The sequence below is a fragment of the Lynx rufus genome, unplaced genomic scaffold (assembly GCF_022079265.1).
Source record: "Lynx rufus isolate CCGP_SWC_20201006 ecotype Redwood Valley unplaced genomic scaffold, mLynRuf1.p SCAF_1, whole genome shotgun sequence".
NCBI lineage: Eukaryota > Metazoa > Chordata > Mammalia > Carnivora > Felidae > Lynx > Lynx rufus.
In genome coordinates this window covers 11,233,159-11,251,422 of record NW_025814823.1, presented here as the reverse complement: position 1 = coordinate 11,251,422, position 18,264 = coordinate 11,233,159, and the positions used below count along the sequence as shown (strand labels likewise).

General features: G+C 41.8%; 1 protein-coding gene across 3 annotated transcripts in view; it reads right to left on the bottom strand.

Annotated features, from left to right (window-relative positions):
• Nucleotides 1-18,264, bottom strand: part of FRY (FRY microtubule binding protein) — a 263,906-nt gene that overhangs the window by 207,464 nt on the left and 38,178 nt on the right. For 2 of the 3 annotated variants that reach the window (XM_047078564.1, XM_047078572.1), the window contains exon 2: nt 9,992-10,191. In XM_047078564.1, coding sequence (XP_046934520.1) covers nt 9,992-10,191 — 200 coding nt within the window. Of the gene's footprint in view, nt 1-9,991; nt 10,192-13,601; nt 14,790-18,264 lie in introns of those variants that run through there. The other variant, XM_047078581.1, reaches the window with a different exon arrangement.

Below are 18,264 nucleotides of genomic sequence, written 5' to 3'. Positions count from 1 at the left end.
AACTCAGGTATCTAAAGTGGTGAAACACAGGACCATGGCTGCATTCAGTCCCTGTACGTGTCAGAGGTGAAAAAAAGGGTCTTTTATAACCACAAATAGACTATATCCTAACCTGGGTCTGTTAGCTCATTGTATCTGGTCTAAAATCAAAAGAGGAGACTAGGGTGAATGTGTATTTCACTTGCCAAAGGCCTTGATTACTTAGAGCCACAACTGAATTCACTAAAACTGCTACAACAACTCATTACATACAGTTTGTTGTTGGTGGGCTACCAGTGGACAAGGTCCCGCTCAACTTCAGGGTTAACCGGAGACTTGTCCTGATGCCAGCCTTGTGACATCAGCACTCAGGAGGAGCTGGAAGCCTGAGACACGGGGCCAAGGAACAAAGGTTTGTCAACAGACGTTACTGCCTGAACCTAAAACAACATCAGCGTGCAGTAATGCTGTCATTAACTAATTGCTTGGCCTTTCCGTCTTTCTGCCAGCTGGCCGTGACTGGTATTCGCACAGGCTTGGTCCTCGGGCATATTTCATTACAGATTCATGACGTGTGGTGCAATCCTGGCATCCTGGATTCTTCAAAGACTTGCACAACAAGAAGATATGTTGTGCTACCTTTAGTTTACTTTTGGTCTTACATTACAACAGAAATTGCCTTGTTTGTTTTATGTTAGCAAGCCTGCTAGATCATGTAATGTTATGAAGTCTCCATTCCAGAACAGCACAGTTCGCATCATTATGAGTAAGTGTCTCTCACCTCACACCTGTGCTCCAAGCTTAACTCAGGGATAATGTCTGGAAGATCCGGCTTGTATCTTGCCCGTTAACGACTTTGCAAGCAGGTGCTCTCAAGCAATCCCAATAATAAACCCTCCCATTGTCACATCACTGTTTATCATAAACATGTTTTGAAATATCAGAACATGGGGGGAAGGCGAGCACTGCCCTCTTGCTCAGCCCCAGGCTCTGCTAGAGGACAGGATGAAAGTTAGGTGTGTTTTTTCCCTTTTCCAGGTTTCAAAGTTGAGAATAAATTACTTGCTCTCTGAGTACGTCTTGGGAAAATGAGAGTTTCTTGTTCTTTTTGTTGACATTTTATGCCGATAGACCACAGATCTAGATGAAACCCCCAGCCCAATATCCAATTTAGTTTCCCCTGTAGCTCCTTGCAAGGATACCAGAAGCTCAAACCAGAGTGGATTCACTTAATACATCCAGAGATGTGAATAACTGATGCTTGTATTTCATTTATTATATACATTAGAGCTAAAACTGCACCTGATTGTTAACATTTCATAGAGGAGACAACAATGAGGGATCGCATTTAAATGCTTTGTTGGAGGCATAGGCTGGCAACAGGGCTGCGATGAAAAATCAAGTTTCTTGTCTGTTGGCCAAATTAGAGGGAGGAGAGCGGACGAAAGAGGCAGCCTGAGAAGTGTGGTTGAAAATTCTTGAAGGTACAGACTTCCGGTTATAATGTAACTAAGTCCTGGGGATGTCATGTACAGCATGGCAACTGTAGTAACAACACAGTATCGTAGATTTAAAAGTTGCTACCAAGGTAGATCTTAATCGTTCTCATTGCTAGAAAAAAAATCTTCGTAACTGCGTGGTGATGGTTGTTACTACACCTATCGTGGTGATCATTTTGCAATATATACATATATCAAATCATATGTTATACACCTAAAACTAATACCAATATGCCTAAAATGAATTCACCTAAAACTAATATAATGTTATATCATTTATATGTCAATGATATCTCAATAAAATGCGGTGGGGAGGAGGGGAAGAAAATCAGTTTGAACTGACGACTAACTTTAAGAAAATTAGATAGTTCTCTCTCTGAGGTTTGCAATAAATGTAAACACATGAATGGGAAAAAGAAAGTTCTTGACATTTTCTGAACTTGCTTTACTTAGTTGAATAATCCAGCCTTTCCCAATTTGGGCCACTGGCTTCACAGTGTGGCCTGGCACGATAATGTTCCTACTTGTTTCTGAGACCCCGACCCTCAAGAACTCAGTATGTTTTCCTCTCGGAAAGCTTTTGAAAACCATTCTGTGTAGGCTCAGCTCAAATCCCTGATTTCATTTTCTAGATTTTCGCAATTTATATCCAAGTAAGCCTCCAGTATTCTTCTAGAGACACAGTGAGATAGTGGGGTGCTGTCTTCTCTTGTATACTTTCTTTGTTTGCTTCTGTCGCCTCCCAGAGTACAAGTCCCTAAAGGATCCAGACCAGGTCTGCTTAAACCAGCTTTGGTTGTCCTCTCATAGCCATGGAAGACTTTAGGACAACCATCTGATAGTAACAGTGAATGGCCAACAGCAGGCATCGAATCGCCCTGCTGAAGCATCTATTCCTTTTTTAAAAAATGTTTATTTATTTATTTTGAAAGAGAGAGAGCGAGAGAGCGCACATGAGCAGGGGAGGGGAAGAGAGAGGGATAAAGAGACACCCAAACAGGCTCAGCACAGAGTCCAACATGGGGCTTGATCTCATGAACCATGAGATCATGACCTGAGCTGAAATTAAGAGTTGGATGCTCAACCCACTAAGCCACCCAGGCGCCCCCTCTATTCCTTTGGAATGAACACAGTGAGGAAGTAGCAGGCTGGCCTCCAAAGAAATATACCAGAAGATTTGGTTGGTTGATACCAATTCTTCAATGATGACGATGGTGATGACTGAGCACTTAGTGGGTGCTAAGGATTACACCAGGAGCTCCACACATTCCCTCTATCCCTCTCGACTGTTCTATGTGCTAGGAGTACATCACATTACTCGAATTTTGCAAATGACAAAAAAGGGAGATTGACTGGCTGCCTCCAGGCCACATGACACTAAAGAGGTTGAATCAAGATTCAAATTCAGATCAGACTGAATGAAAAGTTGTTTTGTCTTTGGCTTTATCCATTCTTGTCCATTAAATAAACAAAGTCAAGATTATGGGTGCTTTTGCTTTTGAAAAGCTGGAGAGTCTTGTTTTTGGAAGAGTTTATTGAGAAGGTAATTGCCTGTGACTACAGTGACAGATGCTATATAAATGGAGAGACTCCTAGATAATGAGAATGTATATTCTGAGACTGTGTCCAACTGCTAAGAGTCAACCCACCTCTCCTCTTCACATATTGCTAAGGTGAAGCAGGTGACCCTATCAATGAAAAATGAGGTATCCTTAGATGCCCCAAGGCAGAAGGCTGAGAATCAGTGTTAGTTATACTTAGCAGATTTGAGGGTATCACCTGCTAAGGAGTACAAAGGACAAAACAAAATCCACTATTATCAGTTTAGAGGTTGGCAAAATGACCCTGAGAAGCACAGGTTCTTACAAAGACATTCCTTGTAAGCTACTATATTAACTTGTCTATCTATTCACCCATCTATCCATTCACTTATTCATACACTCGTTCATTTATTCAAAAACTATTTACCGTATACTGTATATAAAGCAGAGTCCTAGATATGGGGACCTGCTGTGTGTGTGTGTGTGTGTGTGTGTGTGTGTGTGTGTGTGTATGTAAAGATGAATCAGACACAATTATTGCCTCTAAGTAACTTACTGACTAGTATAATGTTTACCTTTACAAAATCTGTATCCCCCATCCACCCGCCATAAAAATATACATAAATATACATTTACATTATGGGCTGGTATACATACACATAACTCAAATTTTTGTTAAGCAATATTTACCCTTCATACCTATACCATACTCTAATATTTTCTATTCTAGCCTACTTTAGTATTCTATTTCAATAAAGACAGTGCAGTTTGCATGAGAGAATGATACAGTGCTTCAGACAGAGATTTATAGGTGTGTATATCCACATTTGCACAGTTGTATGGAGTCAGCAGGAAAGAAACCAAGTAAACCTTTTTGATGATGAGGTACTGAGAAGTACCCCAGGTGGGACCTGGAAAGATAGGATGAAAGACAGCCAGGAGGAAGAGATCAGTGGCCATCTAGGAAGGAGGCAGAGAAGCACAGAAGTGAAACATGGGTTCATAGAGGTGCAGGGGGGAAGAAAGACAGAGTGAAAGGGTGTGAAATGAAGGTTTCGACCAAGAAAATTAAAGGCCCAGGGTTGTACTTAGGGACGATTCATCAGATAGGATCAGAAGAGAAAGAATTGGCGACAGTCTTTCAACTCTTTGTTTCACTCATTTTGCAACCCCGCCCCCCCGCCCCCCTGCCCCCACCAACCTTGCCATGGGAACTTCTGCCTGCACATGAACCTCACAGTGCAAAGGCCCACCCTCATCTGCATGAGAAGCAAACCAAGAATCCAGCAGAAGACTGGCAGGAAAGTGGACTAAGAAAACTCAAAATCTCACATGCTATATAAGTACTTGGAAATGACGAGTGAAATATAGGATTCTTTCAAAATGCTGAAGTAAGTACACAAGAAATGAGAAGGGAAATTAAAAGCAAGAAGTTATGAGGTGACATGGTAGCTGCCCTGGGAGAGGATTACTGGTCTCGTTAGCCTACAGGCCTTTTTTGTTGTCTACTTGGGGACAGGAAACAAAGCTGTGGGCCTTTGAGAGGTGGGACATTGGAAATAAGACACTTAAGTCTAGTTCTAAGCAATGAAACAATGGGCAGGGGAAAATCTATCCACTGGCACAGGAAGATGAAAAGATGTTCCGGCAGTCCCCGCCTGGGTTCTGGGTAACAACAACAACAACAACAACAACAACACCTTCCCTGAGAATTTGAAATCATAGTCCCAAGTACTACATGAGTCTGGGGCTTGCTTTTATCACTTCTAGATACATAAACTCCCAAGCCAACATAATATTTGGCCCGAGATAATGATAACTCTGGGACTAATCTAAAGGGGACACAGAGGTGTCTAGGTGGCTCAGTCTGTTTAGTATCCTACTCTTGATTTTGGCTCAGGTCATATTTCACAGTTCATGGGATCAAGCCCCAAGTTGGGCTCTGTGCTGGCAGCATGGAGCCTGCTTGGGATTCTTTCTCTCCCTTTCTCTCTGTCCCTCCTCCATTCACCTTCTCTCTCTCTCTCTCTCTCTCCTTCTCTCTCAAAATAAAAAATCATTAAAAAAATAAAAAATAAAAGAAGACACACAAAAAATGTATGTTTAAGGTGATCAAAGACATAGAATAGAAACTGTAAACTTAAGAAACAAAATACACCTAAATAGATTTTAAAAGACAAGCAAACAGCACTCCCAGAAATGAAAAAATACAGTCACCAAAATTATAATTCTTAATGGGCAAGTTAAACAACAGATTAGACATAGCTCAAGAAAATATTAATGAATTGAAGATAGGCCCGAGAAAATTACTCAGACTGCAGTAGCAAGAGATAAAAATAATAAAAGAAGGGTAAAAAGATATGAAATACAGCATGAGAATGTCTAATATATATTTAATAGGGATGCAAGAAAAAGAGAAGAGGGAAAATGGAAGAATGGCAATATTCAAATAATTAATAACTAAGAGTTTTCCAGAATTGATGAAAGACATAAACCATCAATTCAAGAAGCATGAGAGTCTCCAACAAGAAAATAAAATAATGCCACAGCTAAACACAGTGTAGTGAAACTGAAAAACACCATAGACAAAGAGAAAAACCATAAAAGCAAACAGAACAAAAATCAATAATCCAGAAATAACAAGTCAGCCGAAGACTTTCCCCCAGCAGTGATAGTGGCAACATAGTGAAATATATCACCAAAAGTCTAGAGGGAGAATAAATGTCAAAGTAGAATTCTATTCCCAGCTGAACTATTACTGATAGCTGAGGGATAAATAAAGACCTCTTAGATAAGATAAATAAGACCGCGTGATTTACCACCCACTGACTCTTACTTAAATAATTACAGAAAACATACTTTGGGAAGAAGAAAATTTATGTATTTATTTAAAAAAATATTTTTTAAAGTTTATTTATTTTTTGAGAGACAAATAAAGTGTGCACAAGTGGGGGAGTGGAAGAGAGAGAGAGGGAGACACAGAATTGGAAGCAGGCTCCAGGCTCTGAGCTGTCAGCACAGAGACTGATGACTGATGGGGGGCTCAAACTGCTGAACTGTGAGATCATGACCTGAACCAAAGTTGGACATAACCAACTGAGTCACCCAGGGGCCTTGGGAAGAATAAAGTGTAAACAGAGGGAAAGAGTAGGAGACAAAAGGAATGAACATCCCTATTATTTTTTCTATACTTTTTAAAATTTGAAATAAAAATTTTAAAAAGCTACAGATAATCCAAGTTAGCTTAAGACACTTGGCATGGGAAAGGTAAAATAATGGTAGGACTGGGCAAAAGCAAATCTATCAACTAAGCCCATGAAGTGGGGCGCCTGGGCGGCTCAGTCGGTTAAGTGTCCAACTTGATTTCAGCTCAGGTCATGATCTCACGGTTCATGAGGTTGAGCCCTCACGTTGGGCTCCGCACTGACAGCTTGGAGCCTATTTGGGACTCCATCTCTCCCTCTCTCACTGCCCCTCCTCTCTTTTCTCTCTCAAAAATTAATAAATAAACTTAAAAAAAAAACTAACCCCATGAAGCAATACTGACTATTGCTGACAATTACTGACCAATCCACCAATATTAATAGATACAACCTGAGCATCTTTTGAGCACAAGGAACAATACTGCTAAACTAGTGAAGAATGTTTGCAAAGAAAAACAAGCTAAAATGTAATTTTGGTAGAATATTTTTCCTTCCTGTCTTTTATTTTCATTAAAGTTAGCTATTTGGATATTGGAAACTCATAGATCCAACTTTAATTTTGATGTTGTGTATAACTGATCCCATGCAGGCTGATGTGGAATTTTGAAGAACTTAGTCTTTTGAAAGTAAACTGAAAAATAGAGATTCCTGAGTATTGCCATAAGTAATAAATCTCTACTTCCAACTTTTTGAAGTTTACCCTTACCACTCCCCTACAAGTTCCAATTACATTAAAGAAAAAGAAAACAACTTTGTGATTTGATACAAAGCTACATAAACTCAGGCTTTTAAAGGATTCAATGTCTTTCAAATAGACCTATCTGAGCAAGAGAAATAGTAGTGAGCCTTTATTGGAATTCACTTTAAATGTATTATACAAACATCCAAAATAACACCTCTTGGGGTGCCTGGGTGGCTCAGTCAGTTAAATGTTCGACTCTTGATCTCTGCTCAGGTCATGATCTCCTGGTTTGTGAATTCGAGCCCCGTGTTGGGCTCTGTGCGGGCAGCGTGGAGTCTGCTTGGGACTCTGTCTCTCTCTCTCTCTGCCCTTCCCATGCTCACGCTCTCTCTCTCTCTCTCTCTCTCTCTCTCTCAAATAAATAACGCTCCTTCTCTCTCTCTCTCTCAAAAAAAAAAAAAAGTAACACCTCTTGCTATGGCTACAGAACTAACAAATGCACAGTAACATTTTTCGAATCCAGCAGTGAGCCGCAAAATCGACTCACGTGTATCGCCCCGTAAGTGCACAAGTCCAAGGACAAAAATTACTAAGCACTTTTCAGCAGACCAGAAACGGATATGGCACGGAAGCTTGCGTCTCTGCCAAAAAGTACAGGGGGAAATAAGTAGCCCCTTTTTATAAAAAGCAACAGTACTGAAATTTGATTGATACATTTCTTGAACATAATGTTCTTCTACCTGGTACTCCACATCCAGTGGCCTGTCACTCTAGGCCCACAGTAAAGATTTGCTGGTGAAAAGGACTTACACCTTTCCTTTCCCATTTTTCCTGTTTAGGGACGTTTAAGGCGTCTCACTGAAAGGAACAAAATTGTCTACCTCCAATTAAAAGAATGCTATGGCACATAGATTTTCAGACGTGACGTTTACCCCAAAAAGAAAATGCCCTCCAAACCAATGCCAAGCTGAGTGAAGAAAAAGTTAACCCCAAACTACCCCACTTAATAAAGTTTCAAATAATGGCATTTAAACTATTATTTTGGAAAGAGGGATGGCTCAAAAGATGTCAGGGCCTAGTCTTAGCATCTCTTTAAACTTTGGTACAACTTCCCAGCTCCCTAGGGAAATGCACTATGACAAACAATTTCAGAGACCCTGATCTGCCACGGTGAAGGAATAACTCCTCCTTGTGCCTTACTGCTCTCTCCTCCTTAAACTCCCCCGTGACCTCTGGACCCAAGCTGGCTTCCCACCCTCCGCCAGGGGAGGGAGTCCGGGCAGCCTCAGAATACACCCAGGTGCTCGGAGGGTTCGAGGGATCAGCACAATTTGGGGCAATGAGAATTTGGGTACTTGATCTTTGGCCAGTTTAAGTTATAGGAGAGCCCTGTGTTGGTTGGTTGTAAGACATCAAAGAAGGTATCTTCACGTGTGGACGTCCACGTAAAGACGCAACAGAGTGTAGAGGGTTCAGAGGCGGGCTCTGAAGGTACTAGGCTTGAGTTCATATCAACACTGTGTGGCCTTAGGCAACTACTTCGCCCTCTCTGTGCCAACGTTTCCATCTGTAAATGGGGATAGAAATACTACCTACCTAAGGTTATTGTAAAGGTTAAAGGAGACACTAAATGAAACACAGTGCCAGGCACATAGTAAGTACTCTAGAAATATTAGCTATTATTAGCAGAAAGAGTAGCAGAAAAATAAATTTCAAAAATAAGTGAATGTGGAAAAGGTGCTATACTGAGGTTTAAATGATTAAAACTAGAAAACCAAGAGACATTCCATAATAGGAAGGTAGAATTCATAAAGATAGCCTCCACTGATCTAATAAAAACTTTAAAATGCAAAATTTGTAACTGTCAGGCAACCATATACTTAACAAATATTCTTGAATTTTGTTTCCCAGCTCTTCAATTGTGATTCTTACAAAGGTCATTTTTAACAGATGATGTCGAACATCATCTGCTATGTATTTGTTTAGAGACTTGTGGGTTTAACACCATCATACTTAATTATTTTAAGCTCTGGTGCTGCAAAGCAAACCTCTCAGCGTCTTCTTATGCCCCAGGATCCTCTCAGGAGGTACAAAGCCGAGCTTCATAGAAAAAGCTGTGTCACTCTGGATTCCTTGCCTTTTCTCCTACTGGGTTTCTCCCGCCAAGGTCAGAAAACAAGTAATCTGAATCTGCCCATTGGCCTTCCTTCCTTCCTGACTGTCCTTTTGAGGTTCCGTACTCTGTCTTTAGAGCCCTTGTTAGAGCAATTAACATAAGGCTGAAACACATGCCTTATTTTGTAGCAGAATCATCTGCAAAGAAAGATACTGACGTCCACGGACATTATCTGTCTAATAAGGGACCTAAAGGTAAGTGAGCCGAGATCTCCTGTCCTCCGACTTTCAGAAAACAAAGAGGTGTTTCTGAATGACTCACCAAATAACTTCTTCAGACAATAGATCGCTGAGACCCTACATTCTCAAACTGGAAGTCCAGGAAGCCACTTGAAGAATGATTTTTTTTTTTCTCATTTACTTTAAAAACAGACAAAAGATTCCGACTCAAGTATAAATGCATGGCAGGGACTCTGAACACAGTTTTTCTAGGACTCACACTTCCTGTTGTTAAATTATGCTTATTACTGTTCAAATGCAGTAATGAAACACGCCACGGAAACGTATTTGCTAAGGATTCTTTTAAAGTCCTTGACTCCCTTTTTTTTTTTTTTTAAGTTTATTTATTTTGCGAGAGAGAGCATGAGTGGGGGAGGGACGGAGAGAGAGGGAAAGACAGAGAGAATCCCAAGCAGGCTTCCCACTGTCAGTGCGGAGCCTACAAACCGTGGGATCATGGCCTGAGCCGCGATCGAGAGCTGGAGTCTCAACTGACTAAGCCACCGAGGCGCCCCTCTCATTTTTTTCCCCTCTAAATCGGGAAACTTAATCATAATCTTTAAAAAAAATCACCTGTGGAATCAAAAACACCTTCGCAAACCTGGGGGAAAACAATCCGTCTCTCCCCAGAGCTTTAACGCTCTACTGTATTTAGTATAAAGACGAACTGAGACAGGTGTCGTGCGTACTCACCAGAGGCTCTGCCATGATGATGCGAATCTTGCGCTCAGCCTGAGTGGTGAAGTTGACGAATAAACTCTTGAGGACATATTCTCCTGGTTTGCTGTCTGGGTCCACGCTGATGGGTAACATGGTTGGCGGCCCTTTCTCTCGCTGCGTGCCAGAAACAGGTGGAACCGGAGGCTTGATATAACCGTTGCCAACCGGAGAAGCTGAAAAATGCAACGGATGTTCTCACCGGCTGAAAATAACATCCTAAATATCCAGATTGGCTGTATTAAGCCATCAACGTACGGATATGAATCATATGAAGAATGCCGCGTTTGATGTCATAACCTGGCCGTGTTCTTTAGGAATGGTGTCAGGGGCACTCGAGTGGCTCAGTTGGTTAAGTGTCTAACTTCAGCTCAGGTCACGATCTCACGGTTGGTGGGTTCCAACCCCGCATCTGGCTCTGTGCGGACAGCTCAGAGACTGGAGCCTGCTTCAGATTCTGGGTCTCCCTCTCTCTCTGCCCTTCCCCAACTTGTGCGCTCTCTTTCTCCCTCTGCCTCTCTCTCTGTCTCTCTCTCTCTCTCTCTCAAAAATAAATTAATTACAAAAAAGGAATGGTGTCAGAATGTAACTATTTTGATTACATTAAGTTTGCAGTATGCCATGTTTGATAATCTCAAAGTATTTCTGGTTATTACATTGCTTTAGGTAAACTATGTTTCTTTTTTAAATTTTTTTAATGTTTACTTTTGAGAGAGAGAGACAGAGTGCAAGTGGGGGGGGGGGAGCAGAGACAGAGGGAGACACAGAATCCAAAGCAGGTTCCAGGCTCTGAGCTGTCAATACAGAGCCCAATGTGGGGCTCGAACCCATGAACCGTGAGATCATGACCTGAGCTGAAGTTGGAGGCCCAACCCACTGAGCCACCCAGATGCCCCTAGGTGAATTATGTTGTAAGCATACGACATAATTGTTGATGTTGAATTATGGATCCTACAACATTTAAGATGTTTTTTGCTTGTTTTTTATGTGCCAGGGAAATGGACTAAGAAAATGTATATGGAAAAAAAAGTGATTTCCTGTCCTGGTTTTCCTAATGGCCAGGAGCTCTCCGTGCTTCATTCTAAAAAAGGAAAAGACTTCTGGGGTGGTGACTTCCGGAAGTTTCCATGACCCAGAAGTTTCAGAAGCCCATTTGGCTCTTGCTCCTGAAAGAGATGCCCCTCTTGAAAGATAAAAGGCTCAGGCAGTGCCCCATCTATGCCATCCGAGATGTGCATTTGACTTTTCACTCACGCCACCATTCGGCTCAAGTTGGGCTACCTCTCCTCACCTCTTCTAAAATGTGCAGGTTCCCTGCTTGGATTAGATCTTGAACAGAGGCAGCTGTGAGAGTCCCTAGTGAGTGGCCTCCTTTTAGAATGCAACAGAGTCAGACAAGTATTTTAATTTGACAGAGAAACCAATTTTTATTCGTAAATGAAAATTTCACGCCTCTCTACTTTTTACTGTACTTTGGCACGTCAAATTCTAACATGCGCTATCTCCTTCCACCTAAGTACTTGTGACACGGTTGGTCATGATAGCCAATGAAAGAAATGTTGAGTTAAGTGGCGTAGGACGGGATGATGATAAAGTAACTTTTTGAAAGTTTATTTATTTATCTTGAGAAAGAGAGAACAGGGGAGGAGCAGAGAGAGAGAGAGAAAATCCCAAGCAGACTCCACACCGTCAGCATAGAGCCCAACGCGGGGCTCGATCTCACGAACTGTGAGGTCATGACCTGAGCCAAAATCAAGAGTTGGATGCTTAACCAACTGAGCCACCCAGGCACCCCAATAAAGTAGACTTTTTAAAGGAAGGCTCTCCAGCTCAGGGTGGCTGAATACAGAGATTAAAGAAAAGATGAAGAAAAAAGGGGACTTCATTTGGATGCTGGTTTGGAGAGTAAGAGAAGGGTGGCCTGTCACTGATAATGAAAGAGGGAAAAAGTTCTCCAGGAAAGCTGAGTACTTTTCTCAAAACTGAAAATAAACTCAAGTCTTCTCTTCCCTTCTTTCTATCCCAAGTAAAATTCTGAGGAAGCCAATGAAAAATTGTATTTATTTTATCAGATGACAAACACGTCCTTGTGTTAGGGTCTATCTCCTCTTTCCCTATGCTCCTTTCTCTCTAATCCATTCGACCTGCCACACAGTTGAGGGGTCCCTTACATCTGGAGGATCTTCCCATATCTCAACTACCACCACACTTTATGGCTTCTCAAGTTATAAAACTAAAACATGTTTTATGTATATTATTCCATTTCTTCTCCATTCTCATGAGCTCCATCCTGGTCCAGGCCTTTGGAAACTTATGGCTCAATTACTATAGCAGCCTCTGTGCTGACTTTATTTCATTCCTTTCATACACCAAATTTTTCTTTACCATGGCTTTACATTTTTCTTCAGTTTATTTATTTTGAGAAAGACAGAGACTACATGAGCAGAGGAGGGCTAGAGAGAGAGGGAGAGAGAGAGAGCGTCCCAAGCAGGCTCCACACCATCAGTGCAGAGCCCAACATGGGGCTTGAACTCACAAAACCATGAGATCACGGCCTGAGCAGAAACTAAGAGACGCTTAACCAACTGAGTCACCCAGGTGCCCCTTCACCATGGCTTTAATTATAACTTTTTTTTTTTCTCAAGATTTTCACTGGCTCTTAATTACCATCCAGCCTTCACACATCGTCTGGTTTTGATAGCCTTCAGCAGTTTGCTTCCACCCTGTCCCCAAGCCAGGCTGATATCCTGGCTGGCCCGGGAGCACACTCTTCTTCCCTATGCCTTCCTCCTTTCTCTCTTCCTGCTCCTTTCCACTCTTCTCTGATCATCTAACTCTCTTGTCCTTTCAGAGCCACGTGTAGATCGATCTCCACAAAACCTACCTCCACCTGCCCACTCTTCCCTGGTAAGTCTGTATTACCAGATTTAGACACTTAACTCATGTTCTTTGGCCTTTTACATCCTACATTACCTAAGAAAGACTCAGAAGATAGCTGACAAGAGAAGTAATTATCAGTTGGTCACACAGTTTTGCCAAGGCTTGGCCCCGTAACTGAACCATATACTCTTCTCCGTGTTATCCTCTGAAAGTTCCCGAATAAGACTGTAGCCTTCTAGTCTAATACAGAGTTCTTTATACAGATAATACTCAGTAGATCTCCTTAAGTAACTACCTGAAATGACACCTTACTTTATTTCTGTACATCTTGACTCATAGGGAGGGAGCTCTCAGAGACGAATCAGTAGTTAGAGTCATTAAAGGGAGAGGGTGCAGTATTTGCAAGGAAGAGTCATTAGTTAAACAGCACTTGAAGCTGCTTCCTAAAAGGCATGATTGATTCTAATCGGACATATTCAAAATCAGGTGATGCAAATGAAGTTCTGGTCACTCCTCTGCCTTTACCTGCTTCTCCTCAGTGCAGGTGCCTTTTGGAAATGGGAAGCCTGGGATCCCAAGACCAACTTAATAAAGGGACTAAGGTCTCCACGAGGTATTTTCCTCATGTTTCCAGGGCATTGTGCCATAGGGCTGGAAATTGGAATAGAAACTGAGAAAGTCTAAGTGAAGGACAATCTTTCATTACCTTTAGTTTTCCACAGGATTTAATCCATTTCTAGAAGACAGCACTAATCAGCTTGATGTAATACGTAATTGCAAGATCAGATCCATAATTGAAAGACTCTGGGGCCTAAAAGTCCTGACCCCAGTGAGAGAAATTTCAAGAGTGACCTCTGGCAGTCTTCTGAAATGTTGCGTCTTGAACCAGATAGCTGAACTCCAGATACCAGGATGTGTCTCTGATGAATATTCCATTTAAACGGCCAAGGTACCAATTCACTGCTGTCATAAAAAAAGTTAGTCACCTGTACCTCAGAGCCAGACATCCTTGTGAGTGCAAGAGTCTACACAGCCTTGGAGAGGAACTATCCTAGCCCAGCAGAGCCCTGTGTCAGAGCTGAAAGAGATTCAAGGGGAGGGCGCCCATCATTCCTGTTTTAAACAGATCAGCTGGGCATATAGAGATGCAGTAAAATTTAATGGGGTAAATGTCCTTGAACAAGATCCACTCTGTTTTAATAGCTCTCTGTATCCTACCATAATTGATTCATAACAAATCCTAGCCTTTTGTCGGAATAATTTTCAAAAGTAAACATATGATGTAGCACCTTTCAGGAGCTCAGTTATTTGGTGACAATACATATTCCCTGGTAGTCAAAATTGAGTCACAAAGTCTCTACTAGTCTAACTATGAGAACATTACCACTAGAAAACATCATTAGATTTTTCCCTGTGTACTTGCTTTTAATCTACACATAATTAAGATCCACTGTCCAGTTTTGAAGTTCACAGTAGTCTGGAAAGAGAAAATTACAAGGAAAGATGCAACATCTTGGGTAGAAACTCTAATAGCAAAAGAAGGGGGGGGGGAAGGCACTACTCTAAAAAGGCTCTGTAACTTAAAAATGCAGTTGTGTGAAGCCATTTGGCACAAGGCCACAGAATCAGACACTCTGACAAGTGTGGGGGCAGTGACAGATCCATCTAGCATGTTGTCACAACTAATATTCATGATGATGACCTTAAGTCCTATGGAAAAGCTAAAATAAGTTTGATATGTAGTCCTGTATTTGAGAAGGTGGGAAGAAGAGTGATGTAAATTTCCAAAAGGTAAGCCTAAAAAAAAGGTTTGGGGTATAAAGGGTAAATAACAACCTTAAGAATTTCACTCTGAAGAATTAATCTCTTTCTTCATAGGTCTGATTTTTTTTTTTTTTTGAGAAAAAGAGAGAGACAGAGAGACAGAGACAGAGGGGGGGGGACAGAGAGAGAGAGAGAGAGAGAGAGAGAGAGAGAGAGAGAGGAGAGGGAATCTTAAGCAGGATCCATGCCCAGAGTAAGCCCTACTCGGAGCCCTGATCTCATAACCATGAGATCAGGACCTGAGCCAAAACCAAGAATAGGTCGCTCAACTGACTGACCCACCCAGGTGCCCCCATAAGTCTAATTTTTAACTGGAACTTATTTTTTATTGCAACAGACAAACCACCAGTGCAGTAATAGTCACACTTTGGCCCCTTTCTGGCTCTGCCGAAGCAGGCATTACTGTCTGAACCGACTCTTCCCACCACGGTGTTGCCACTACTTTCTGTCCAGCCAGGCAAGCAAGTCGCCGGAGGTCAGGATGCCCTCCCAGACTTCGCGGAGACCGTGCCATCCAGCTGCCTCCGTGGTGGGGCCTCTGGAAATAGGGATCCCTGATGATGAAAGGGTCCTGACAGGTCACTGTTCTCTTCCCCACCTAAAAAGACATGTTGAAGGAACGATTTAATTTGCTAGATTAAACGCTTTCTCGCATTTAAATTTTCCTGCATGTGATAAATTTTTGAGCTTCCTCTCCATCTGCTTTAACCATCTCTCCTTCTCTTCTTCAGCTCCTCTCCCTATTTGCACACATCAGCTCAACGCCCCTAGAAAGTCACTCCGACCTGGGTTCCCGTGGGTGGGGAACGGAGGCGCGGGCCACAAGGGCACCACGTTCAGTTATTAACCAGGACCTTCCTTACTGAAACTTTTGGGAATTTGCTTTCTGTTTAGATTTTCTCATTGACATTTTCCTCTTGGATTTGACACGTTCTAATTTTTCTCCATTGCCTTCTTGTATCTTAAACGGGTTTTGCCGATGCCATTATTTTAGCCCAAATTCGGTTTCTATTTGGGTTTGCAGGATGGCTTCAGGAGCTTCTTCCCCTTGTTCCCTGAGTCTCTATTTCTTCTAGTAAGCAGGGCCCATTCCTTAGTCTGGAAGAAATCTGTTTGAGGCTTTTGTGGCCCATTCATTAGCTCTTTATTAGATCTATTTCTAACTGCAAATGATGATCTCCTGAACGTGACTATGTTTTTCCCCCAGTGTCATTGACTAATAACATGATTTTTAGGCTGGCCACTCTTAGCTGGCTAAGGTCTTCAGTAAACTTTCCCTGAATTGCCAACATTTCCAGGAATTATTAACTTCCAAACTGCGACACCAATACAAATACCCCACAACTCATAGCTTGGCTACGTTTTTATTATGTCACTGAAAGGAAAGTTAATGTTATAATGAATTTCCTCATATGAATGTCCCAGAGGCTGTAAGTGGCCCCACACGTTACAGGACAACTGGTTTTCTCAGTCAGATTTTCAGAGAAGTTGATCCCCTCACTTGTTAAGGCTGTCATTCATTCGTTCACTCATTCATTTCGACCAATATTTCTTTAACGAGTACCTGGGTTTCCAGCACTGTTCTAGGCCCTGGGAAGGTAGCAGTCAACAGATAGTTCCCGCCCTCACAGAGTTTATGGTTTGCTGAAGCAGGACCGTACAAACCGCAATGTTTTGTACACACACACGCACATATACACCGCAATGCAAACTGCAAGTCAGATCGCAGTACGTTCAAAAATGAAGGGAAATTAAACACAGTGAGGGAATAGAGGAATGTTCAAATGCTGCGTTTGGAACTGCCGTGGAAAGCAACGAGAGCCGTGTGCATTCTTGGCGTCTAAGGAAATCCAAACACACTTGGCTTGGGCAGGATCTGCTTCTCTGACCCATCCCTTTGACCTGCCCATTTTTGCGTCTGTTCTGGTTGGGAATGAGAATTTTAACCAGGCTGTGAAGAGCATGAATCAAAATGCCCATTGGACACGCAGCCTTTTCACCTTCCCTCACAAAGTATGTAACTCAGGAAAGAGGCCCATCCTTGCCGACTTTTTTCCCCACTTATAAAGACAGACAAGCGCAGAGTTAGTTGTTGACAATATTCAGTGCTTGCTCTGATGTTCCCAGAATGGGAATCAGACTCTGAGCGTTTGAAATAAAGAAGAAATGGTTTCCTTTTCTTTTGAAGTGCCCCTGAGATTATATGGCGGTCACTGTTCAAAGTCGCTACTCCTCTTAGAAATGGAGGTCCGTTTAAACAACTCTATTTCCTACAGATCACTGTAACCTATCTTTTAACACAGGAGTAGATTGATTAGATTTCTTTGTTCACAGTTGGATATATGTTATTCTTTCTGCCAGTTCTCAGCACCTCATTCGTTTTGTGGGTTCTAAGGGCAAATCCTGTCAGTACCCAAGTGCTGGGATCCTTCTTGAAGACTTGATGTCCCCCCCCCCCCCCCCCCCGCCAATCCCTCTTTTCCTGTAAGACTTTTTCTGTTTACTGGCATTACAGGAACATTTCATAAAACATAACAAACCCAGAATGACGCAGCTACTGTGAGAACATGTCACACTGTGTATAGAACTATAATAAATTGTCCACTAATGCATTTATAAGGGTGCTTAAGAAATGGTATTTTAAAAGGTACTGCAAATACTCAAAGTGACCAGAAACTTTAAAAGTCATGCAAAATACATTAGGATAAAAAGAAGAAAAAATCCTGCAAATGTGATAGGAAGAATTATTTTCCTCTGAAGGGTATTCTTAAGAAACGGAAAATGTTGAGATTTAAAGAAACAATTAGTTTGAGCAACAGAAAAACATTTCTTAACAAAGAGATGGATAACTCTTAATTTTATATGTTTCAAAACTGGTCAAGAAGAGAGTACAAGGCAAAAATACTCAGAAATGCTTTTTGCCTTGGAAGAAAAATATATTCAATGGCATGGTAAGTCTCTCTTAACTAATTTCTGTAAAATTCTGGTAATGTGAAATGTTCCTTGCATTTTCATTTATGAAATGCATTCTTCCTTTCTCAGGCTACTTCACTCTCTCCATTCTCTAGTCCTCAAATTGTGTGCCTTCGAGTTTCAGGGTCCACAAGATGGCTCTAAGATAGTTACTGTCTCTTTTTTTTTTTATATATATATAAATTTTGTTTTTACATTTATTTATTTTTGAGAGACAGAGTGAGACAGAGCGTGAGCGGGGGGAGGGGCAGAGAGAGAAGGAGACACAGAATCCGAAGCAGACTCCAGGCTCTGAGCAAGAGTTCAGCACAGAGCCTGACACGGGGCTCAAACCCACAAACCGTGAGATCATGACCCGAGACGAAGTCGGATGCTCAACCGACTGAGCCACCCAGGTGCCCCATGATAAATAATGTCTTTAATACTCAAAAATAATCTTGGAAGGCCAACCCCTCTCACTTTTACAGATAAGACCATGTAGGTGAAGAGAGGTTAAGTGTCTTGCCTAAGGTCACAGAGTGGTTGACCCAGGATCTGATCCCATGTATATCTTCTGAGCTTCTTGTATGATC